A 20,974-nucleotide genomic window follows, 5' to 3' on the forward strand; every position below is an offset into this window, starting at 1 on the left:
CTATAACCACAGGCCTGGAATTCATGGCCTTCCAGTTCGAATGATCCCAAGCTTTCTACCATTGTTTAGCAGTGTTACGGTCAGAATGAATTATTTGTTTCTCATGGTCCTTTGATCTGGCTCTCACTGTGGAACATCATGTCCTTTCTCCCCATCTATTAACATTCTCTACTTAGAAAGCCTTGCATAGAGTAGAGAATAGACAAGTATTTGATGATTGACTGATAATGTACATAATGAAAGAATATTATATATCCAAATAATACGGTACTCTTTGGGCAGTGAGTAAGAGGCGTGATTGCAGGCATGCAAAAGAACAATCTTTACATGCATTACAATTTTCAAAATACCGTGCAATACAAACCTGTGCATTTTGAATCATGGCATTTCAGAAAATAAAAATGCAGCTTATAGAGACTGACAAAAGTATGACTCAACATGAACATGGATGGAAAGAGCTGCAGGTTACCTTGAGGTAATGAATTCCATGAGGGTTTTGACTTTTCCGTCCTGCTCTACTGAAATGTCCACCTCGTTGAGGAGCGTGGTGTGCAGGTGTGAAATGGCAGCGCTGTTGTTTCCTAAGCTGATACTAGAAGAGGTAGAACTTGAGCTAAGCCCTGAGTCGGTCATGGGGGAGGGCTGGTAATCAGGTATAAAATCGCTAATGCCTGCTGGAAGAGAAAGCTCAACATGAGTACCCACAAAGTGATACCTACACAGGAAAGAAGCTGCAAAACACTTCAGAGATGGACCACTGGGTGTTATTTATAGATTATACAGGACACAGGAGGAAACCTGTCAGTGCTAGCTGACATCCCTTAGCATTTCTGACCATCCTTATAAGCACTGTGTTGCAGCCAGCCAGCTTGGAGGTAAACAAACACTTTTTACAGCTTGTTATTAAAATTCAGCAATCTGGATTAACTGTGTGGCCCTCTGCTGCCATCTGCTGAAAAAAGTTGAAAGCAGTTTCCTAATATTTTGTTACATTTTTTCAATGTTTTTATTAAACCAGTCATATTTCCATAAGATGAAATGATTTTTAATTTCTAATGGAAGGATTCTATAATTTTTGCTTCATTTTACTTTTAAGAAAACTACATTAAGGACTATGTGTAATATTTATAGTAAGTTAAGCATTAAATGAATACTGGCAAAAATTATTTACTAATACTGTATTTTTTAAAATGGCAAAAAGAGTCTTAAAGACAAACAGCAAAAGCTGGGCATGGTGGCGCACACCTGTAATCCCAGTGACTGGAGAGGTTGAGGTAGGAGGATCACAAGTTCGAGAACAGCCTCAGCAACTTAGTAAGGCCCTTAGCAATTTAGGGAGATTCTGTCTTAAAATAAAAAATAAAAAGGACTAGGGAAGTAGCTCAGTAGTTAAGTGCACCGGTACCAAAAGAAAAACGAAATAAAGCAACAACAATAACAAAAAACCGTAACAAACTAAAATTTTTGAATAAAGGTGCTTTAGCATAAAAAAACAGAAGTTTTTTTTTTTTTGCCTTTTAAATTTTATTGCATTATCCAGCTTGTGTTCTAATAGTACAAAATAGCCATGTATGACCTGAAAAGCAAGGGGTATGACCTGAAAAGCAAGGGGTGAGAGCCAGAGGGCTTAGAAAACAGGTGCAGGAGACAAATCCTAACTTGACATCTTCTAACTGTGCCCTGGGGCACATTGTGGAGTCTCTGGAGACTCACTTCCTTCAGTGGAAATCACAGCATCTTTTTTTAAATTTAATTTAATTTTTTTCCTTTAATTTTTATTGTTGGTTGTTCAAAACATTACATAGTTCTTGACATATCATATTTCACACTTTGATTCAAGTGGGTTATGAACTCCCATTTTTACCCCGTATACAGATTGCAGCATCACATCGGTTATATATCCACTGTTTTACATATTGCCATACTAGTGTCTGTTGTATTCTGCTGCCTTTCCTATCCTCTACTATCCCCCATCCCCTCCACTCCCATCTTCTCTCTCTATCCCATCTACTGTAATTCATTTCTCCCCCTTGTTTTTTTTTTTCCCCTTTCTCCTCATTTTCTCTTGTATGTAATTTTGTATAACCATGAGGGTCTCCTTCTATTTATTTCCATGCAATTTCCCTTCTCAAAAAGCAGAAGTTTTACTCCATTTTCTTTCAACCATAATCTTTTTTTAAAAAATATCTTTATTTTACATTTTATGTGGTGCTAAGGATGGAACCCAGTACTTCAAGCATGATAGGCGAGCACTCTACCATTGAGCCACAATCCCAGCCCCTCAACCATAATCTTAAAAAGCTAATGTTTCCTAATAATCATTTTATTACTACATGATTTTAAGTAAATAATAGGGTTTTAACTGATTGTCTTTAAAATTTATAAACCACATATAAAAACTGGCAATTTAATTTCAATTTCTGAAGGTAATTATTTTCAGGCTGGGCCTGTAGCTCAGTGATAGAGCACTGATTTAGAATGTGTGAAGCCCTAAATTCAATCCCCAGCACTGCATGCACAAAACAATCTAGATCATCTTCCTAGTCTGGTGTACTAATGAGTAGAAGAAATACCTTGGGGCTATTAGGAAGGAAGATAGCATAACTTTTAAAGTAAAAAAAATGTTGACAGTGAAATAAGTTTGATATTACAGTTTCCTTAATTTGGACCTTGCTACTTCAAAACATATAACGTTTTAAATGCAGCAAAGATAACGAAGTGAGTAAAAAAAAATTAAATGTCTAAATTTGTCAGCGTCCAGATATTGTGAGCTGGGAATCTAATGCAACATCATCTTATTCGTGGCTAGTTTTCAGTGAATTCAGCACTCTTCAACTCATATATTCAAAACTTAACATTTGTGTGATAAAGATCGTTAAGAGCAATATGGGTCAAATATTTTAATACATTCTTTAACTGAACAAAGAATGTAAATGATAACTTAAATATAACTGTTTTCTAAAAGCTTGCTCTAGTATTTCAACTTTTATTTAGTTGATTTTCTCTACTGTGAGATTCCAAATTAATGAAGCATACTTCTCCATTAAAGGTGTAGGTTTAAGATAAATACCTGTGAAAGTATAATCTAAGTGTGCAACTTGTTTGACTGTAAGCACCCTGGGCTCATTAAACTCCTTGTTCCTGAGAAGGACAGAAGCAACAGTTCGGATGTTACTGTTGGGTCCCATCACTATTAGTAAGTGCAGAAGCAGGCGTTTACAATGTTCATACACCTCAGGGTGGCAGTGGTCAAACCCTGAAACAGAGAGGAGAAAATCATTATCAATTAGGAGGAATAATGAGTATGCTTGCTACCAAACTCTACAGAAATTACAGTCATCACTGGAGAACTGGCTTTACTACTTACCTTAGATACCAAACCCTGCAGATGCTCAAGGCCTCATATAAAATAGTACCCTCCTACTATATATACTAAATCATCTCTAGGTTACTTACGATATACCTAATACTATTAAATGCTATGCAAGTAGTTGTTACATTGTATTCATTAGGGAATAACAATAAGAAAAAAAATCTGTACATGTTTGGTAAGGATACAGATGTTTTTTACCAAAATATTTTTAAACCACAGTTGGTTCAATCCACAGATTTGGAAACTATGAACATATACAAAAGACTTCGTGGAGTATGATGTATTTGTATTTCATGGAATATGATGGTTTTTTTTGTGTGTGTTTTTTAATTGGTTTAAAGTTGTACACTTGTTTTTGTAAGAGCCTATTGTCCTATAGCAGTAGGGAGAACCCAGGTGATTTTTAATGTACTTCATGTCTAAAATTTAGTGATCTCTTAGAAATCATCACTGTTACATAACACTATATATAAGTGAATTTTTTAAAAAAAGATAGGCATTTTTAGGGGTGGGTGGGTGTGCAGCACATTAATAGAAAACAAATGTCTGAATATTAAAAGAATGATTATATTACTAAGTGTTCATGGCAGGAAAAGGTGTAAGAAGACAGTTACCTTGACTTGCTTCAGGAAGCCAATCCCATAAGCATGGAAGGCACTGAAGATGAGAGCCCACGCAGGGCATGTGGAGTTTCAGGTGTAACAATCAGATTGTCAACCAGGTCAATTCTTTTGGGAAATACTTAAGTCTATTTCCATATTCCATCTACTCTGAAAATTTCTAATCCAAGAGGTAAATTGATTCTGCTCTTCCATAGCCACAGAAATTTCCCTAGTGGGTTATACGTGTGTTTGTGTGGAGTACAAAGGGCCACAAGATAGAAAAGGGAAAGAATAGGGACCAAATGGGCTGGCATTCTGGCTCAGAGGCAGAGCACTTGCCTAGCATGCCCGAGTCCCTGCTCTATCCCTAACACCACAAGAAAGCAAAAACAAAAACAGGGGCAGTGGACATATTTGTTGTTTGAAATCAGGCTACTGATAACTCCCCAGTGGATTTGGAGAATCAACAGTGAAAAGTCCCACAAACAACACACTAAACACCAAAACAAGAAGCATCTAAGCACTTTCTGATCCCTTTCGGAAGGGATCAGACATGAGGATGTATTACCTATAAAAATCGCATGAAGAAGAAGATGGAGGTAGCTTCCCCATTCCACCTTCACACTATGATCGATGATCAAATCCGTCAGAAGGATCACCGCTATGTTACACCTGCGGCAAACGAGAGCATGATTAGCCTTTGGCTAAACCTGAAGAAACCTAGGGAAAATGCTTTACAAATTACTCAAAGCCTTGAAGATTGTATTTCATGGAAAAATACAACTTCTCAAGAAAACAAGAGGAAAAACAAATGCAGCTGAAGGAACGTTAAGCAATAGCGTTGTTAGAACAAAACCTAAGGGCCCAGGCTCCTTGAGGTCAAGGGCCACATACCCTTGGTCCTTCAGCCTTGAGACCTAGCACATCACTTGCCACAGAGTAGGTGTTCAATACGTGTTTGGTGCATTCATGAATTCTCAAAGAAGGCAGCAATTATTCAACTATAATTTTAACTCAGCAGAATTCAATCTAATTCAATTCAAAATAAGAGTGCCCACTACAAGAAAGTCACATTTTTGTCAGATGTAGTAACTGGGTCCCAGAAAGGTCAAGTAACTATGCCAGACACCCAGAAAAGCAGCCGCAGAATGAGATTGAATAATATTAATTTTGTAGAGAGAGAAGACTCAGATTTTTGGCTGTCTTAAAATCTAAACATGGTGGTTTAATTTGTTGCAGCATCTCAATTAAGAAGACTGCTTCCATCCATTCTGGGTCATGAGACAGCATAAAGAAGGCTCAAAGTGTTCAGCAGCAATGTGGCTCATAGGAAGTAGGAATGGCGCTCTAGTCCACCTGTGAAGAGGTAATCCAGGTGACGACGTTTCAGGCACGTAATCCACCAGTGGTGACCAGCAGCCTCCAGCTGGTGGGAAGGGCAGTGGCTCTCCTTGGTTATGCTCCATCACCTTCAGTCGCCAATTAGAATAAAGTGGCATTGAATCACCTATCAAGATAAAATCGTCTCATTTTCTACACCATCTAATTCCTGGCAATATAAGCAAACTCTAGCAAGACACCAACTATTTATAGCATCAGAGCGTGATAAAAAAATAACTTCCCACTATTTGAACATAGGTATGCTAGGAAGACCTGGGTACAAATATTATCAGATTAGGCCAACTGGAGCGAGAGGGAGAGACAGAGATAATTAAGAGATATCAATTCAGGTTCCATCCTTTATATTAAAGTAAAACAACATTAGCACTTCCTTACAATTCCCTAATTGATAGCCAAACCAGGAGATAATCTTATAGTGAAACTGCCTTCTAACATGGACTTTTTGGAAAGTTATTCAGGTCTAAATTTCCTGAGACAGGACCAACACAAACCCATCTTTTAAGAAAATCTGCTCCACCACAATGGGGCTGCAGGTTCAGTAAAAAATGATGTCAGGGAATGTGAATTCTGTGTGACGTGGGTAAGTCACTTAACCTCTCTGGACCTCAGTTCCATCGTGCATAAAATGAGGAGATTGGATCAAATCATCTCCAGGGTCCCTTCCTGGCTTGAAAGTTTGTGTTTCTGCTCTAGTGTCATAGTGAGATTTGGGCAGATTATTTATGTTGTAAGTGCAAGGGACAACCTCTTTAGTAAAATGCAAATTCACACAGGGAAAAGCAAACACCTGTTAAAAAACAAAAACAAAAAACCAGGTTGTGCCTAGTGCATTGGTTCTATAATGCTTCTTGAGAACCAATTCTATCATCTAGAGGGAACCTGTGTTTTGTTTTTCATTTCTCCTGTTTATATGTTGCTTATTTAAAATCATTCTTCAAAATCAAGACATTTCAAGACATTATTCAAGACATTATGTTGGAACACCACTAGTGGCAGTTAAATAGTCTTTAAAAAATCAAATTTTTGGAAAACTATATTAATATAATAAGCAATAGACCTCATCATTATAGTTCTATAAGGAACATTCGGAATGGATTACTTTTTTCTTCTTCATAAGATCCTCCAGAGCTGCTGCTGTATCGAGACTCTAGTCTGTGGTGCTGACGGTTTAGATGGCTGTTCAGTCCACTGTAGATATCCAGCTGCACGCAGCTATGGGGAGGATCAGGGAGGTTAGGCACAGCTCATGGAAAAGTGGCATTTGTACTTCTGTTTACTTCTTACGTTTAAAAAAAGCACGTTATGCAAAATACCACCAAGAGTTTACCATGGTATATGTTAGTTTCCACCTTATAATTCAAAAGTTTAAGCTTTTAGTCAATCATTCCTACTAAATATCTCCCTTAAATAGATATTTTGGTGAGACTGATTTGACAAAAAAAACAGAGTAAATAACCATTTTTAGAAAAGTCTCAAATTGTAAGCGACACCAAAGTTACTGATCAGATGGCACCTTTTCATCCATTACAACATATCAAAAGTCTTAGCCTGGGGCTAGGGTTGTGGCTCAGCGGTAGAGCGCTTGCCTAGCCTGTGCAAAGTGCTAGGTTCGATCCTCAGCACCTCACAAAAAAATAAAATAGACGTATTGTGTCTAACTAAAAAATATATTTAAAAAAACCCTAGCCTGTCAGCATCTTCAACATAAAGACAGTCAATGTGAAAATTTTCCAATGTGGAAACATATTTCTTCATTAGAAGTTTTGTTTTTGGTCCCCTTGCAGTGTTGTTGATCAAATCCAGGGCCTCATGCACACTTCATAAGCTACATCCTCAGCCCTCCTGACTGGAGTTAACACAACAAAATACACATTCCAGGAGGGTACAGTGGCACACTCCTGTAATCTCAGTGACTTGGGAGGCTGAGGCAGGAGGATCACAAGTTTAAGGCCAGCCTCAGCCACTCATCGAGGCCCTACGTAACTTAGTGAGACCCTGTCTCAAAAAATAAAAAGGGCGAGTTGTATAGCTCAGTGGCAAAGCCCCCTTGAGTTCAATCCCTAGTATCAAAAAAAAAAAAAAAAAAAAAAAGGAACAAAATAAAAACCCCCACACAATCCAATGCAGAGATTTTCATTTATTCTAATGACAATCAGTCTGTCAAACTGAAAGGCTAATGAAGACCAGAAAGGTACTCACCTCTCTTCAAGGTTCTCCTTTATGGATTTATTATCAGGGTTGCCATCTGTGGGAGCTACCATTGTATTGCTACTGGAAGTAGTTCCTATCAATAGAAAATAAAACAGTACCTGTTAATTTAAGAGAACAATAAAGGACAGAAGATTTCAGTCAAAATCCACTGAAATGAAAGCAGAGAGATTTTAAAAAAGGAATGTACTCGTAAGGATCAAGAGGGAAAGGAGGTAACAGCAACAACTTTAGGGATGCTAGAAAACAAATGCACAGGAAGTAATTAAGAATCATAAAGGCAGTGGGGTGTGGATTAAGAAGTTTCTACTATTGAATCTCCAAAAGGCTCAGGAATGAGCAGCACTGAGCATCTGGAAATTGGGGTTCAATGCAGAGCTAAACATAGGAGAATGGCTGAAAACCTACTTTAGAAGTAGCCTCCCAAATCTCCCTGTCTTTTGCAGTTGGGTGGCTGTCTCCACCCACATCTGGAAGAAGTCTCTTCTTGTGAGAGTAAGGCAGAAGATTTCTGGACTAGGGTACACACTGCATGGCAGGAGGAGGAAGCACCTTACTGATAACAGGGAATGAGAAGAAAACCACATACTAAAATTTGAGACTTCGTCTCCTGCTCTGGATCCCTCCTCCCCTACTGGTCTTTTGGAGGCTCAAGGCCTATGTAAATATGTGTATATATAAATACATAAAATCTATCCACACACACACACCCTCTCCTTTAGGCAGGGGAGTTTTTGCTGGGAAATCAGATTATGAATGATTTAAGAGAAAAGGCCTACATGGAGATCACTGAAACCATCACTTAAAAAAGGACACAGTCAACTAATCCTCTATAAATATACAAATTTTTTAAAAAAAAAATATTTCTTAGGTGTAGATGGACCCAACACAATGACTTTATTTTTATGTGGTGCTGAGAATTGAACCCGGGTCCTGCCCATGCTAGGCAAACGCTCTACCGCTGATCCACAATCCCAGCCCCTTGATTTTTTTTTTTTAAGTTTCTTTCTTTTGGTTTTTTATTTATTTTTTACGTGGTGCTGAGGATCAAACCCAGTGCCTCACATGTATTATTAGGCAAGTGCTCTACCATTGAGCCATAATCTCAAGCTCCAGAACTTAACAATTTTTAACACATTTTTCTTATAAAAAGATATGAAACTGGCAGGTATTAAGCAAAGCTTTTATGAAGACAAGATAAACAGTGATGTAAGAAGTTCTGCTGGATGAAGAAATCTTATAACTTTATCAGGCTCAGAAAAAGTACCACCATGAAATTTGAATAGGATACTGCTAAAAAAAAAAAAAAAGAAAGAACTCCTAACTAAAAAAAAAACAAAAAAAAACACTCTTTGGAATTAAAATTGTATTAGCAGATATGAAAAATTCAACAGAAGTACTATTAGAAATCAATTAGACTGTAGGAAAAACAGGCTAAGAAATAAAAATAAATGATGAATAATAAATTGTGAAGATATAATTTTTAATATTTCTAATTATACACTATTATTGACATGGTGAAAGCATTCAATATAAACTCCCAAAGAGTTTCATAGAAATTTCATTTATAATAGCCTAAATATTGTATTGATTTTCACTGGAAGTTATTCCCTCAGGAATGTAATTTCTTCACTCAAAATAATGTAATATGATAAGTATTTAAGGTGGCAGGTATGTTAATCAGTTTGATCTAATTATTCCACTTTGTATTCATAAATCTAACATTATTTTCTACTCCCTATATGTAATTTGTCAATTTACAATAAAAATTAAATACACACACATACTTACTTGAATAAAATAATCATAATGTGCAATTTCACAAATAATTTTAATAAGCATTTTCTAAATTTAGCATACTGACTATATAGGCATTATAAATTTATATTCCAGTTCCGAATAAGTCTGTAAAGTTTCCCTTTATAATAGTAACACTCCTTATGTTACCAAATTTCTTTATTCATATGAGGATTTACTAAATCTCAGCACATTAATTATGATACATAATTCACATTTGCTTTCTCAATAATGTTGTTTAAAGACTCAGATGTTTGCTAAAACTAACAATTAGGTAAAGCAACTCTTCTGACACAAAGCAATCAGTTTCAGGTGCAGTCTCACCTGAGGTGACGGAAGGGATTTTGTAGCTGGAAGTGATGCGGTAGTAGGGGGGGTTATCCATGTGGGTGACAGCTGAGCTGACGGGGTCTGTCAGCTGAAGTTCGCTCACCAGCTCCTCTAGCAACTGCATCGTTTTGTCCCTACCTAAATAAACGATAACTTTCTTCACCTGTCACAAAAGAAATGGTTCAGAAAAGAAAACACAAAATATTTATCTCATAAATTTGTCTTGAGATAAACTATCAGAATTAGTTAAACTTTAAGTGAAAGATAAACAAGCACAATCAAAATGTGCCTAGACACTGATTGGTAATGAGACACAATACCTTTATTATTATTATTATTATTATTATTATTTTATTTATTATTCATTCATTCATTCATTCTGAGGATTGAACCTAGGTACACATACTAGGTGAGCAGCACTTTACCACGGAGCCCAACCCCAGTCCTGTTTCTTCTTTTTAAAATAAAAATTAAAAAGAAAAAATGCTCTTCTATAGGTTTCTTTTTTAAGGGAAAAAGGTTTTGGTTAAAAGTTTTTGTGAAGACTTTCCCCTGATCTTTAGTAGCCCAGCCTCCAAACCTAGGATTTCCCTTTCATTCTGTTTTTTTCTGCCTTTCCTGTTCTCTATGTGGAACCTAGTAGTAAAGAACAGTCTTTAAGAGCAAGGAACAATGACAAGAACCCAGGCTGAGCTAACTCAAATGGATCCAGTGGATCCACTGGAAAGATTTCTCATCTGCAAAATGGGGATAGTAATAGCACCTACTTCATAAAGGAGGATTAAATGAGTTAAGTAAGATTTGTAAAGTACTTTTTAAATGGCGAGTATATGATATGAGTTTAGTTAAATGGACAAAAAAACTTTTCTGTACTATGTATTATATATTTTAATAATATGTATCACCAAAATAACTTACACGATCAAGCTATCTCTTTTTCTTCTTCCTATTTTAATCCTTACTATTCAAAATGTGGTCATAGGTATCATCAGCTGGAACTTGCTAGAAATGAAGAATCTCAGGCCCTACCCTCCTTCCAGAACCAAGATCCACAGATGATTTATATACACCCAGATGTGTGCAAGCCATATTTTAGACGACCCTGGTCAAATCTTAAAACATGCTTTATTATTTCAGAACAAAAATCTGTTTGGTTTTTTTTTTTGTTTGTTTTGTTTTGGTACCGAAGAGTAAATCCAGGGATGCTTTACCCTGAGCCACATCTCCAGTTCTTTTTATTTTGAGACAGGGTCTCACTAAGCTGCTGAGGGCCTAAATTAATGAGGCTGTCCTCTAACTTGTGATTCTCCTGTCTCAGGCTCCATAGTTGCTGGGATTATAGGCACGAGCCTCTGTGCCTGGCCACACTGAAAATTTTATAATGGTTACCCAGTGGTAACTAACCTCACGGAGCTCTTTACCCATCCAATGGACTGATAATTCTCTCTGTTCTTGGGTTCAGTCTCCTCTGACCACGCTGTGTGCATCCCTGCCCCTGTGCCTTGGCTCTCCTGTCTGAAGGCCTGTGGCACTCCTGCCCTGATCCTATCAAGTCCTCAAGTCCCCTCCCAACCGCTCCCCACTTTTCTGTGTGAAGCTTCCCAAAATCTACTTGAAAGCATTGTTTTCAAAACATGTAACAGGCTTAATATTCTTTGAGAAGCATCGAGAGACAGGTAGGTGTCTGGTCCTAAACCACATGACCCCACAGTACCTCTCTGACACATCTCCTACAGTTCTCCCTCATGTTCCCCACCCTCTGCCACACTGACCCCTGGCTGCCTGCTCCCTTGCCAGGCTTCCTCACCATGGATTCGAGATGGAATTCCAGCCCATTAAGTGTCACAGCTATATGCCTCTGTGGCCTTGAGGAAATGACTGTTTTCTCTGCCTTTTTAAATTCATTTGTAAAACTGCAAAGCCATCAATTTATTCTGAGAAGTGAATGAAATAATGTAGATGAAGTGCATTTACCATGTCTGGCATAACAAGTGCTGAAGAAACAGTAATTAAGAAACTATTGCTATTAACACTAAAAATGACTCCTTTTAAATTCCTGTCAAATGGCTATTCCCTAAATTTCATCTCATGCTCTTTTTCTAGTTCCCACTCCAACTCACTCATTCATCCATCTGGTTATTGAGGACCTGCTATGTGCCAGGAACCATTGAGGCACTGTGAATACAGCAAGGATCCAAACACAGACCTATGCTCTTCATCTACTTGGCTGAGACAAATGGGTAAAACATCATTTGAGTGGTGATGGCTAAGTACTGGCAAGATCAATGAAGCAGGGTAAGGAAAAAGAAGACTGTGCACATCAGGTCTCGGGAGTACTGGTGCCCTAGGGAAGACCCAGAGGAGGTGCAGGAAAGAGAAGGAAGAGAGTGCCACGGCCCCAACGTGGGACTGTCCAGTGTGGGCATGGCAATGAGGGGTGAGCATGAGGGAAAACTATAGATTTGGTCACAGAGGGGTCACATCTTGGGAACAATGCTTTCAAGTACACTCAGAAAATGCTGGCTGAAGCCAGGCCACTAACTGGTTTGTTTGAAGAGGGATCTGGAAGAACCTTTGGAGCAGCCTTCTGCAGATCACACTTTTAGGAGATGCCGCTTCATGGCTACTGTGAACATAGAACAGGTAAGTATTCAAGCATCCAAGTTCCATTTCACCCTCGAGCTTGAGAGTTTTATAGGGCCCTTGGACAGATTTAGTTTTGCTTTCCCCACAGAGGTAAAGATTTGATATCCTCCATGTTATCCACTCTTCCTTTTCTCTCTATTCTCGGGCTTCCAGCAGCCTATGGCTCTAAGCTCCAGTTCCCCACCTGCTCCAATAGCCCAATGCCAGCTGCAATACCATCCTCCTCAATCTGGTGGTCTCTGCTGCAATATCAATTTCTTCGAGTATCATCTCTTATCCAGATTGCTATGTTTCCTTATTATTCACTCTCAGTACTTTCCCTTATAGCCCTTATCACAACCATACTAGAACTTACTGATTTATTTAATAAATAAACTAGGTGTAGCTTCAAAGAATAAAATCTGTCTCACCCATCAGGTTGGAATGCCCAGTACCTAGAAGAGTGTTTGCTTATAATTATACTAGATAATATTGTTGAATGAATCAATAAATAAGGCCATCTACAAGTGCCTGACTGTCCTCACTCCAGTGGCTCTTATTTGCTTCTGTAGGGTGACTGCTGTCCATACTTTGGCATAAACACATCTGAGGTATATACACATCTGAGGAGTGTGTGTATAAAGTTAAAAGAACTTGAATACTTACGTAAGGCAAGAGGCTTGGTTCACTATTCACCCCACAAATGCTGATCAAAAAGTGCAAAATTATTTTTAGGTTTTTCGGCCAGCCATCTGCAAGTGTGGTCCACACGTTCTCCACTTCCGACCAGGCCAGCTCATCGCCATACTAGGGTGCAGCACACACAGGAGATACTTCAGTAACAAACTTGTCACACCATGAAATATGAGCAAATAGCATTTTTACAGACAGCTCTAATCTTTTTCACACTGTAGAGAATGATTATTTTTCATGTCTAACCTCATTATTACTAATAAATATAGAAGTTAAAAAAGATGTTTAATGAGAAGTTTTTTTTTAAAGAGGAGGATTCACAATGCACTCTGTGTGGTTATCAGATGGCCTAGTCTCTGCATCTGTCTGTAACCACACTTCCTCTTCCCAGTGGTCACCTGTGCAGCAACTGCAAATACAAAACCCACCTTACCTTTGCTGTCATGTACATCAGATTGTTCAAAACCATCGCAGTGGCTTGTGGGGATCCCCAGCCTTCTCCCCGTAACCAGCGCCTGCTGGTCACCATAATTTCTCGGTCTTTTAATGAATCATCTTCATCTTCATCATGTCGCCTTGCTGTGGGCAGGGGTTTTAAATCCACTAACTCGATGTTGTTCACCCACGGTAAGAGATAGTGCAACATCACCTGCCGCCCAGCAGGGTGAGCTGTCTGAATCCTCTGGCTTATCTCTAATTAAAAGCAAACCAAAAGCGAGAACTGATGTAATTTCAGTTTCCTTTAACCTATAATTAATTTTAACATCCACTTAAAAACTAGGAAGCCAGATTTTTTTTTTTTTTTTTTTTTTTAGTACCAGGGATTGAACCCAGGGGTGCTTGGCCACTGAGCCACATCCCCAGCCCTATTTTGTGTTTTAGTTAGAGACAGGATCTCACTGAGTTGCTTAGCACCTCGCTGTTGCTGAGGCTGGCTTTAAACTGGCATTTCTCCTGTCCCAGCCTCCCAAGCTGCTGAGATTACAGGCATGTACCACCATGCTGGGCTTAGGAAGCCAGATTTTATTATATGAGTAATTCTCCTTTGAATAAATTTCATTTCAATGATGTCATAAAACTAACAGCTGACACAAACCAGATACTTGCTTTATATATAAAATACTTTTGGCAGTTAAAATAAATGTCTGTACACTGTTGGTGGATCTGTAAAATAGTGCATACTTTATGGAAAGCAGCATAGAGAATCCTACTTCTGAGTACATATCCAAAAGAAAGCAGAGACTCAAACTGATATTTGCAGAATATATTCACAGAAGTCTACTCACAACAGACAAGAGGGGAAGCAAACCAAGAGCCAATAGGTGAATGAATGGATAAGCAATATGATATACACAAAGTGGAATACTATACAACCTAAAAGAAGAAAATCCTGTCACATGCTATAATGTGGCTGAACCTGAAAACATTATGGTAAGTGAAACAAGCTACAAACTTAAAAATTTTGTTTGATTCTACTGATATATCTAAAACAGTTAAATTCATAAAAATGCTAAGTAGAATGGTGACTACTAGGGGTTGAGAAGAGAGGGAAAGGAGGGACTGCTGTTTAGTGGCTCTAGAGAGTTCTATTTTTGCAAGAGGAAAGAGTTCTACAGATGTGCTTCACAAAATGTGCATGGTCTTAACACTACTGAGCTGTACACTTAACATGATTAAGATGACATTTAAAAAAACAAATGGATAAATGTAATGGCCAGATAAAAAGTCTACATACATGGATTACTTTAAAAGGACTCATTAAGAACCTCACTTACTGGTTCTATTTAGGTGCATTACTTTTATATTCCTTTCTTCTAACACAACAAAGCTGTGATGGGGGCAGAGACTCATTAACTTGGCAGAGTCAGACTATTATCTAGTGGCAGAGGAGTCAAACACAGGTTGATTCCAAAGCCCATGAGCCCTGATTTGCTATTTAGTTTCTGCAGATGACTAAATAAAAATCTTTCTCCTCTGCCCCTTCTATTTATTTACTCATCAGGAAGAGTGAATATGGAAGAGGAGTGGGTATGAACTTGACTCTGGATAGCATGACCCAGTTCCACTGCACCTACCCCTGGACCTAGGGACAATGAACCTCTTATCCTCAATTTCTTATTCTGTAAAAAGAGGGTAACACAATAGTTGCCTCCTGGGGCAATTGTGCAAATCTAAGGTAATGTCAATGAGTGGCTGATCTTCCCCACCCTCCCCCCAACCCCTTTCTCTTTAAGATAGGGTCTCACTATGTTGCCAAGGTGACTTGGCAACTCCTGGGCTGGTTCCTCCTCTTGTCTGAGCGTCCCAAGTAGGTGAGACTACAGGCATGTACCACCATACCTGGCTTTAGTCTTCGCATATGGTTATCTGCAGTCTATCATTTATAAAAATACCTTCGATCAGTACAGAATCTTATTCATTACCTGTAGTATGAAAGGTCATTTCTGGAGCTCAGAAAGTAGTTGAATGAAAAAATCCTGACCAAGGACACTCACTGTGGGAGCTAGGGCCATGGCAGTGGCCAGACCTCCTTCAGGGAGTTGGGATGAGGTGAGGAGGCAGCCCAGCTTGGAGCCCTGGGAACACTAATGTTTATATGGGTAGAAGGAAAGAGTCCACCAAAAGTGACAAAAGAAACAGTCCATGGTAGAAGAGAAAACAGGAAATATTAAGTTTCTAGAAATCAAGAGAGCCCACAATTGAAAGAAATACAGGAGAGCTCACTGACGTCAGTGGCTGCAGAAGACCAGAAGTTAGGTCTAAGACACTGCAGTTAGAAGGTGTCTGGTGGATTTACAGAGAGGAAGCTGACACTAATGGAGTCTGAAGGCCATCTGAGAAGTCCCAGGCAGCCGCAAGGGCTGAGAACATGGGAATGTCAGATATCAAAATGGCCAGGCACAGGGTGTGGGAGGGGAGAGGAGTGGCGTGAAGGAGGAGAGAGGATGCAAAGAGCCAGGAGCTGATGATATTTAAAGTGCACTTCCCTAGTCCTGGGGACAGAGAGGAGGAGGGCCCTCACACTTTAAAGTGGGTACAGTTGATATCTGTATCTCTTGAGAAAAATCTCTCAAAACAAAGGAGTTAAAATTAGCAGATGCCAAGGACAAGAGCATCTGAAGGCAGAACCCAGGGAGACAAGCTGTGACATGCAGACTGAGCTGGGGTGTGGTCTACACCTGGGCCAGGACATGCTCCCCACCATGGGCTTTCAGAGACTCAACTAGATGACTATTCTCTGCGCAGGATCTCTGTCAGAGGACCAGCAACAGCAGAAATGGCGTCGAGGAGGCCATTCCTTGATGGCTAGTCATGTCCACGTTTAAGTGCTGGCAGGGGTTTGGGAGTTGTGAGAAAGGAAGGGGCATGATCCCACTGCCATCTACCAGTGCAAACCAACAGGTAGGCTGCTTTTCAGAACCCAATGTGAGGGCCATTCCCCTCAGGTCAACTATGAATGGGAAAAAAACTCCACCCACTGATGAGATGAATGCTGTGGGAGGATGGCAATGTGTGCATCCATTTGGTGTCAAATGTAATCTATTTAAAATTTTTGAATACCTTTTAAGAAATGACTGCAGAAAAATAACTAACCAGTTCACTGATCATACCTGAGAATATGGCAAGAGTGAGCTCAGGATATGCCCTTGCTAATTCCTCGGACAACTGATAATATGAAACAGAATACAGATGTGGCAGGGGAGACAGCTGGCTGAGTACTCCATCTGTTCTCTGAACCTCCAGTTTGTGAGCATAGCGAAACATCTTGGGTTCCAGAATCTAAAAGAATACAAATTCATCAGCTGAAGTCAATATTTTATGGGTCCTCTAAAGTTCGATTATATTTAAAAGAACAACTCCCAAGAAATATTTCAGTTTAAAAATTACATGGTCATATACATATATATATGATAAAGTATGTTCATTTCTAATGTCAGGATGTGTGCAAACAGGCAAAAGCTATTTAAAGGGATTTACCTTCCTTGGTTTAATTGTAATGATGTGGGTTAGTAGTCTAGTTAGAAAATAACTTCAGCAACTTAGTGGTCAATTACTTGAAAAATGTTTACCACTTTTCCAGTCCAAAATATAGTTGTATAAAATAAGTGTAAATGGAAAAACACGCTTTAAACAGATCTTGTTTAATCACAGATTAAATATGACATATAGAACTCCTTTTGTCATTATACTATGTGAAGAGCTATACTGTTAACTTTCCTCTTAATTAATTAAGGCATTAATTATAATTCCTAAGATGGTCCTACCAGCATCAGTACTACATGAAAGCATCAGGGGGAAAAAGAAAACCAGCATTTACTCAATCCTATTTTCAGCCCATGGTTAAGATCAAAGAACTTTGCCCTACTATCAATTAGTTAAATACCCTATAATAATGATATATACTCAGTTTAATAAAGGAAGGTTCTATGAGGATATCACAATAGCTAATTGTTCACATTATTCTTGACTACTAAATAGAAATAGTTTCAATCAACATTTGTATCTTCAGATACACACTAATATCTTTCAATAATACAGTTCTAAATAGTTCATATTATTTGTAGATTTAAATATCTATATGATCTTTGTATCTATTTCTAATCAGAACTTGCTATCACGCTTCACTATTAAAAATAAAGCTAAATATTGGTATTAGTATTCTTTAATGGCAAGAATAAATTATTAGGCTTCACTAAATCCTGAGTGAAAAAAAATTTAATTAACAACTGTTTACAAACCTGTAACAGTTGCATAGCAACTTCATAGATACTTCTAGAAGAATCAGCTGCTTTAAACAGTATCAGATTTAGGAGCATCACTGTGTCACACTGATAATCCCTAGAGATAAATTTCACATGTTAGGTAAATAACAAGGTTTGAAGTCTTTTGCTGCAGTGGATAAAGAGGATGTACAAAAAGCAAAGTTGTATGATCTTCTAAGTTGGGGGGTGGAGGATTGTAAGGGATTAGGTACAACAGATTCATGGTGACCATTATCCTTATCGGTTAAGTTTAAAAAAAGAAATTCCACTGGAGTTTAAAAAAAAGAAATTCAAAGGGAAACCTTTTCTTAAACAACAAACAAACAAACAAAACTAACTTAGCATGAGATAGTGTCTATAGTACCTGTTCTGGAAGACATTCGCGATGGCTTTAAAGCAGCCAGCTGCCACCCTCTTGGAACCTGTGTAGCAGCGATCCACAGCCCAGTACATCAGGTTGCTCTGATCAGGGTTCAGCTCCAGCAACAACGTGACTGCTTCACAGCCCAACTGATGAACCTGAAATAAGGTCACAAAATTGCCAGGGAGGGGGAAAGTTATTTATATTTAATTTCCTATTTTTTCTACCTTTTGAAAAATATTTTTTGGTACTAAGGATTGAACCCAGGAACATTTTACCACCAAGCTACATCCACAGCCTCCCTAGCCTTTTTTAATTTTTAATTTTGAGACAAGGTCTTGCAAAGTTGCTTAGGACCTTGCTAAGTTGCAAGGACAGCCCTCAAACTGTGATCCTCTTACCTTAGCGTCTCCAAGTCACTGGGATTACAAGGCATGTGCCACTATGTCTGGCTATATTTCTCTACATTTTTAGTAAATCAGAATAGTGCATACATTTATTACATTTAATCACAAAACTCTGTCTTGTTTTGTTCAATTCCCTCTCATCCTTTACTCAGCCAAAATGATGACAATATGAATAAATTACACTTGGCCTGGGGTTCTCTTACACAAGATTCTTAGTGTAAGTCTCTCTTTTTTGAGAGCCCCAAAGGCAGTTGATGAACATGAATGATGATAAGTGCTTTCAGAAAAATGAGTTGTTAACCTCTGATTATTTTTATCAAGCTATATTCTTATTTTTGTGATAACTCAATAGAAAAAAAATTATTCTGAGGGGAAAAAACACAAGTCCTATTTTAAATTCTGCAGTCTCTCTGGCAACACAGCAGTGATTACCCATTTATATTGGAGTAGATCTCATAATAAATAAATAAAGCTATCACACAATATACTGTCCAGTTATGTTGCTAATTTTACTTTGAAATATAAAATATTTTAAGCTTTATTTCAAAAGTGGTAACACCTTAATACAAATAAAAGCCTTTATATGGTTGTAAGATATAGCTTATAAACCATTCAGGTTGAAGGGAAACAATTACTAGGTCATCGTTAATGACTCAGTCTGTGTATTTATAAAGGAATATGTGTTTTTGTAAAGGAAAAGCACCTGTAGATATTTCATCAATATGAGATATTCTGTTTTGCAGAAACAAAATGCTGCTGAGGTTCTCTTTAAACATTTTTTATTTTTGTGCTCAAATATATTTTCTGTTGATATACAGAATGCTCTGTACAAAGCTGTATGATTGTACTATTGAGCTAGATCTATTTTTAAAAAATCTGGAACCTAGTCAAGTATATTCGACCATGTTAAAAATAGTATCTTTGTTATTAAAATTTTGATTGCAGAAGAAAATTGTCTAGTCTGTTTGTATAAAATATGAGACTAAGGAAGGCAAGAAAGTGATTAATTGAAGATTGGGCAAAAAAAGGAAATTAAACATAGCAAATAACCTCTTTCTTCCATGGAGCTCAATGCATTCTAGATCAGTACTTTATAGACTCAGAACCCTATGAGAGATATATACACACTGCTATATTAATCCTATAATATGAAAGTGAAATTAAAGTTACTCCATAGAGTGATAAATACAAATTGGAATTTCCTTAGATTACAATAATCTATTTAATTTTACATAATATAATTTTTACCTATAGTTCCGTCCTATCTTTATTAAAAGATGACTAATTTTCAGAGGGCCATATTTTAATTCCGAAAGACAATTCATTATGAAATTTTAAGGGAATTATCCTAATTACCTTTTTGTCCAGAGAGTCCAAAATGTTATCCAGCCATTTGTACAAATAGCCATCTGATGAAAGTCCTACATTATCTGCAACAGGGCCACAACATAGTACAGCAGACATAGCCTTCAAACAATAATATCAGAATTACATTTAAAGATTTTAAGAGGGTCAATGTTGGTTGCTTAATGAGAAGAGGCAAGATACTTTTACTCATGTTTATCTAGCCATAAGATCTTTTTTTATTGTTGCAAAGAAAAGCATAATAGTATTTTTTTAAACTAAGAAATTAATTATGAGTAATATCATCCTACCAAATTAGACTGGAAGAGAAGATTAAAAGACTTAAGTACTTGGAAGTAGTATTCAGTTCTTTAAGTAAATGTTAAGTTTTGATAGATTCTGAAACTTTTTTGCATTGTATTTTATGTACTTAAATAAAGGTATGGTTTAAGTATTTCCATATGGCAGACAAACATGTATTGCAATATTCTCAGGCACTCTGAAGAAATCCTTACCCCATTTATAAAACCAGATAGAGACACATGAAAATATTTAACTCCGTTCTTAAGAAAAAAGGAATTCAGGTTCTAAGTAAATACCTTTAATGCACAGTATTGATGTCTATTAATTTGCATATTCCTATCACTGTATCTGTCCAAGGGTGTAAACATGATGCTAAAAGGACCTGCCCAGTGACTGAACAGCATAAACAGACTGTGACGAAGGCTCTGCTGAGGAAAAATACTTCTTCTCTGGTGCACTGTAAATAAAAACATAGAAGGAAAAATTTATTTCCATATCTTTTTACTTTAACATACATGGCAAGTCACTATTGAGTATGAGAGGCTGTAAAACAAAAAGCAAGTTTTCATTTAACTTGCCCTAAACCTTCACAGTAACAGAAGTCAGTTATACAAATCCAAGTCACAGAAACTGTCACAGCAGGCAGAATGGCACAGGGAGACTGGCATGGAACAGGGAGTCAGGACCAGCTTCTCCCCAGGCCAAGATGTTAACACAAATACACTACAGGATCCTGGTTAACTGGGAGGGCTTTGGATTAAAACGTT

At 37.8% G+C, this 20,974-nt stretch overlaps 1 protein-coding gene across 9 annotated transcripts in view; it reads right to left on the bottom strand.

Moving 5' to 3' along the window:
- Fryl (FRY like transcription coactivator) overlaps window positions 1-20,974 on the bottom strand; it is a 230,864-nt gene that overhangs the window by 44,628 nt on the left and 165,262 nt on the right. For 7 of the 9 annotated variants that reach the window (XM_078021273.1, XM_040292462.2, XM_040292460.2 and 4 more), the window contains 14 exons: window positions 20,504-20,664; window positions 19,917-20,027; window positions 18,157-18,311; window positions 17,769-17,868; window positions 16,641-16,809; window positions 13,463-13,722; window positions 13,003-13,143; window positions 9,706-9,874; window positions 7,576-7,660; window positions 6,476-6,588; window positions 5,332-5,482; window positions 4,544-4,647; window positions 3,071-3,256; window positions 470-674 (listed from right to left, as the gene is read on the bottom strand). In XM_078021273.1, coding sequence (XP_077877399.1) covers window positions 470-674; window positions 3,071-3,256; window positions 4,544-4,647; window positions 5,332-5,482; window positions 6,476-6,588; window positions 7,576-7,660; window positions 9,706-9,874; window positions 13,003-13,143; window positions 13,463-13,722; window positions 16,641-16,809; window positions 17,769-17,868; window positions 18,157-18,311; window positions 19,917-20,027; window positions 20,504-20,664 — 2,110 coding nt within the window. The remainder of the gene's footprint in view (window positions 1-469; window positions 675-3,070; window positions 3,257-4,543; window positions 4,648-5,331; window positions 5,483-6,475; window positions 6,589-7,575; window positions 7,661-9,705; window positions 9,875-13,002; window positions 13,144-13,462; window positions 13,723-16,640; window positions 16,810-17,768; window positions 17,869-18,156; window positions 18,312-19,916; window positions 20,028-20,503; window positions 20,665-20,974) is intronic. The other 2 variants (XM_040292463.2, XM_078021270.1) reach the window with 1 other exon arrangement.

This window comes from Ictidomys tridecemlineatus, chromosome 9 (genome assembly GCF_052094955.1).
Source record: "Ictidomys tridecemlineatus isolate mIctTri1 chromosome 9, mIctTri1.hap1, whole genome shotgun sequence".
Classification (NCBI taxonomy): Eukaryota; Metazoa; Chordata; class Mammalia; order Rodentia; family Sciuridae; genus Ictidomys; species Ictidomys tridecemlineatus.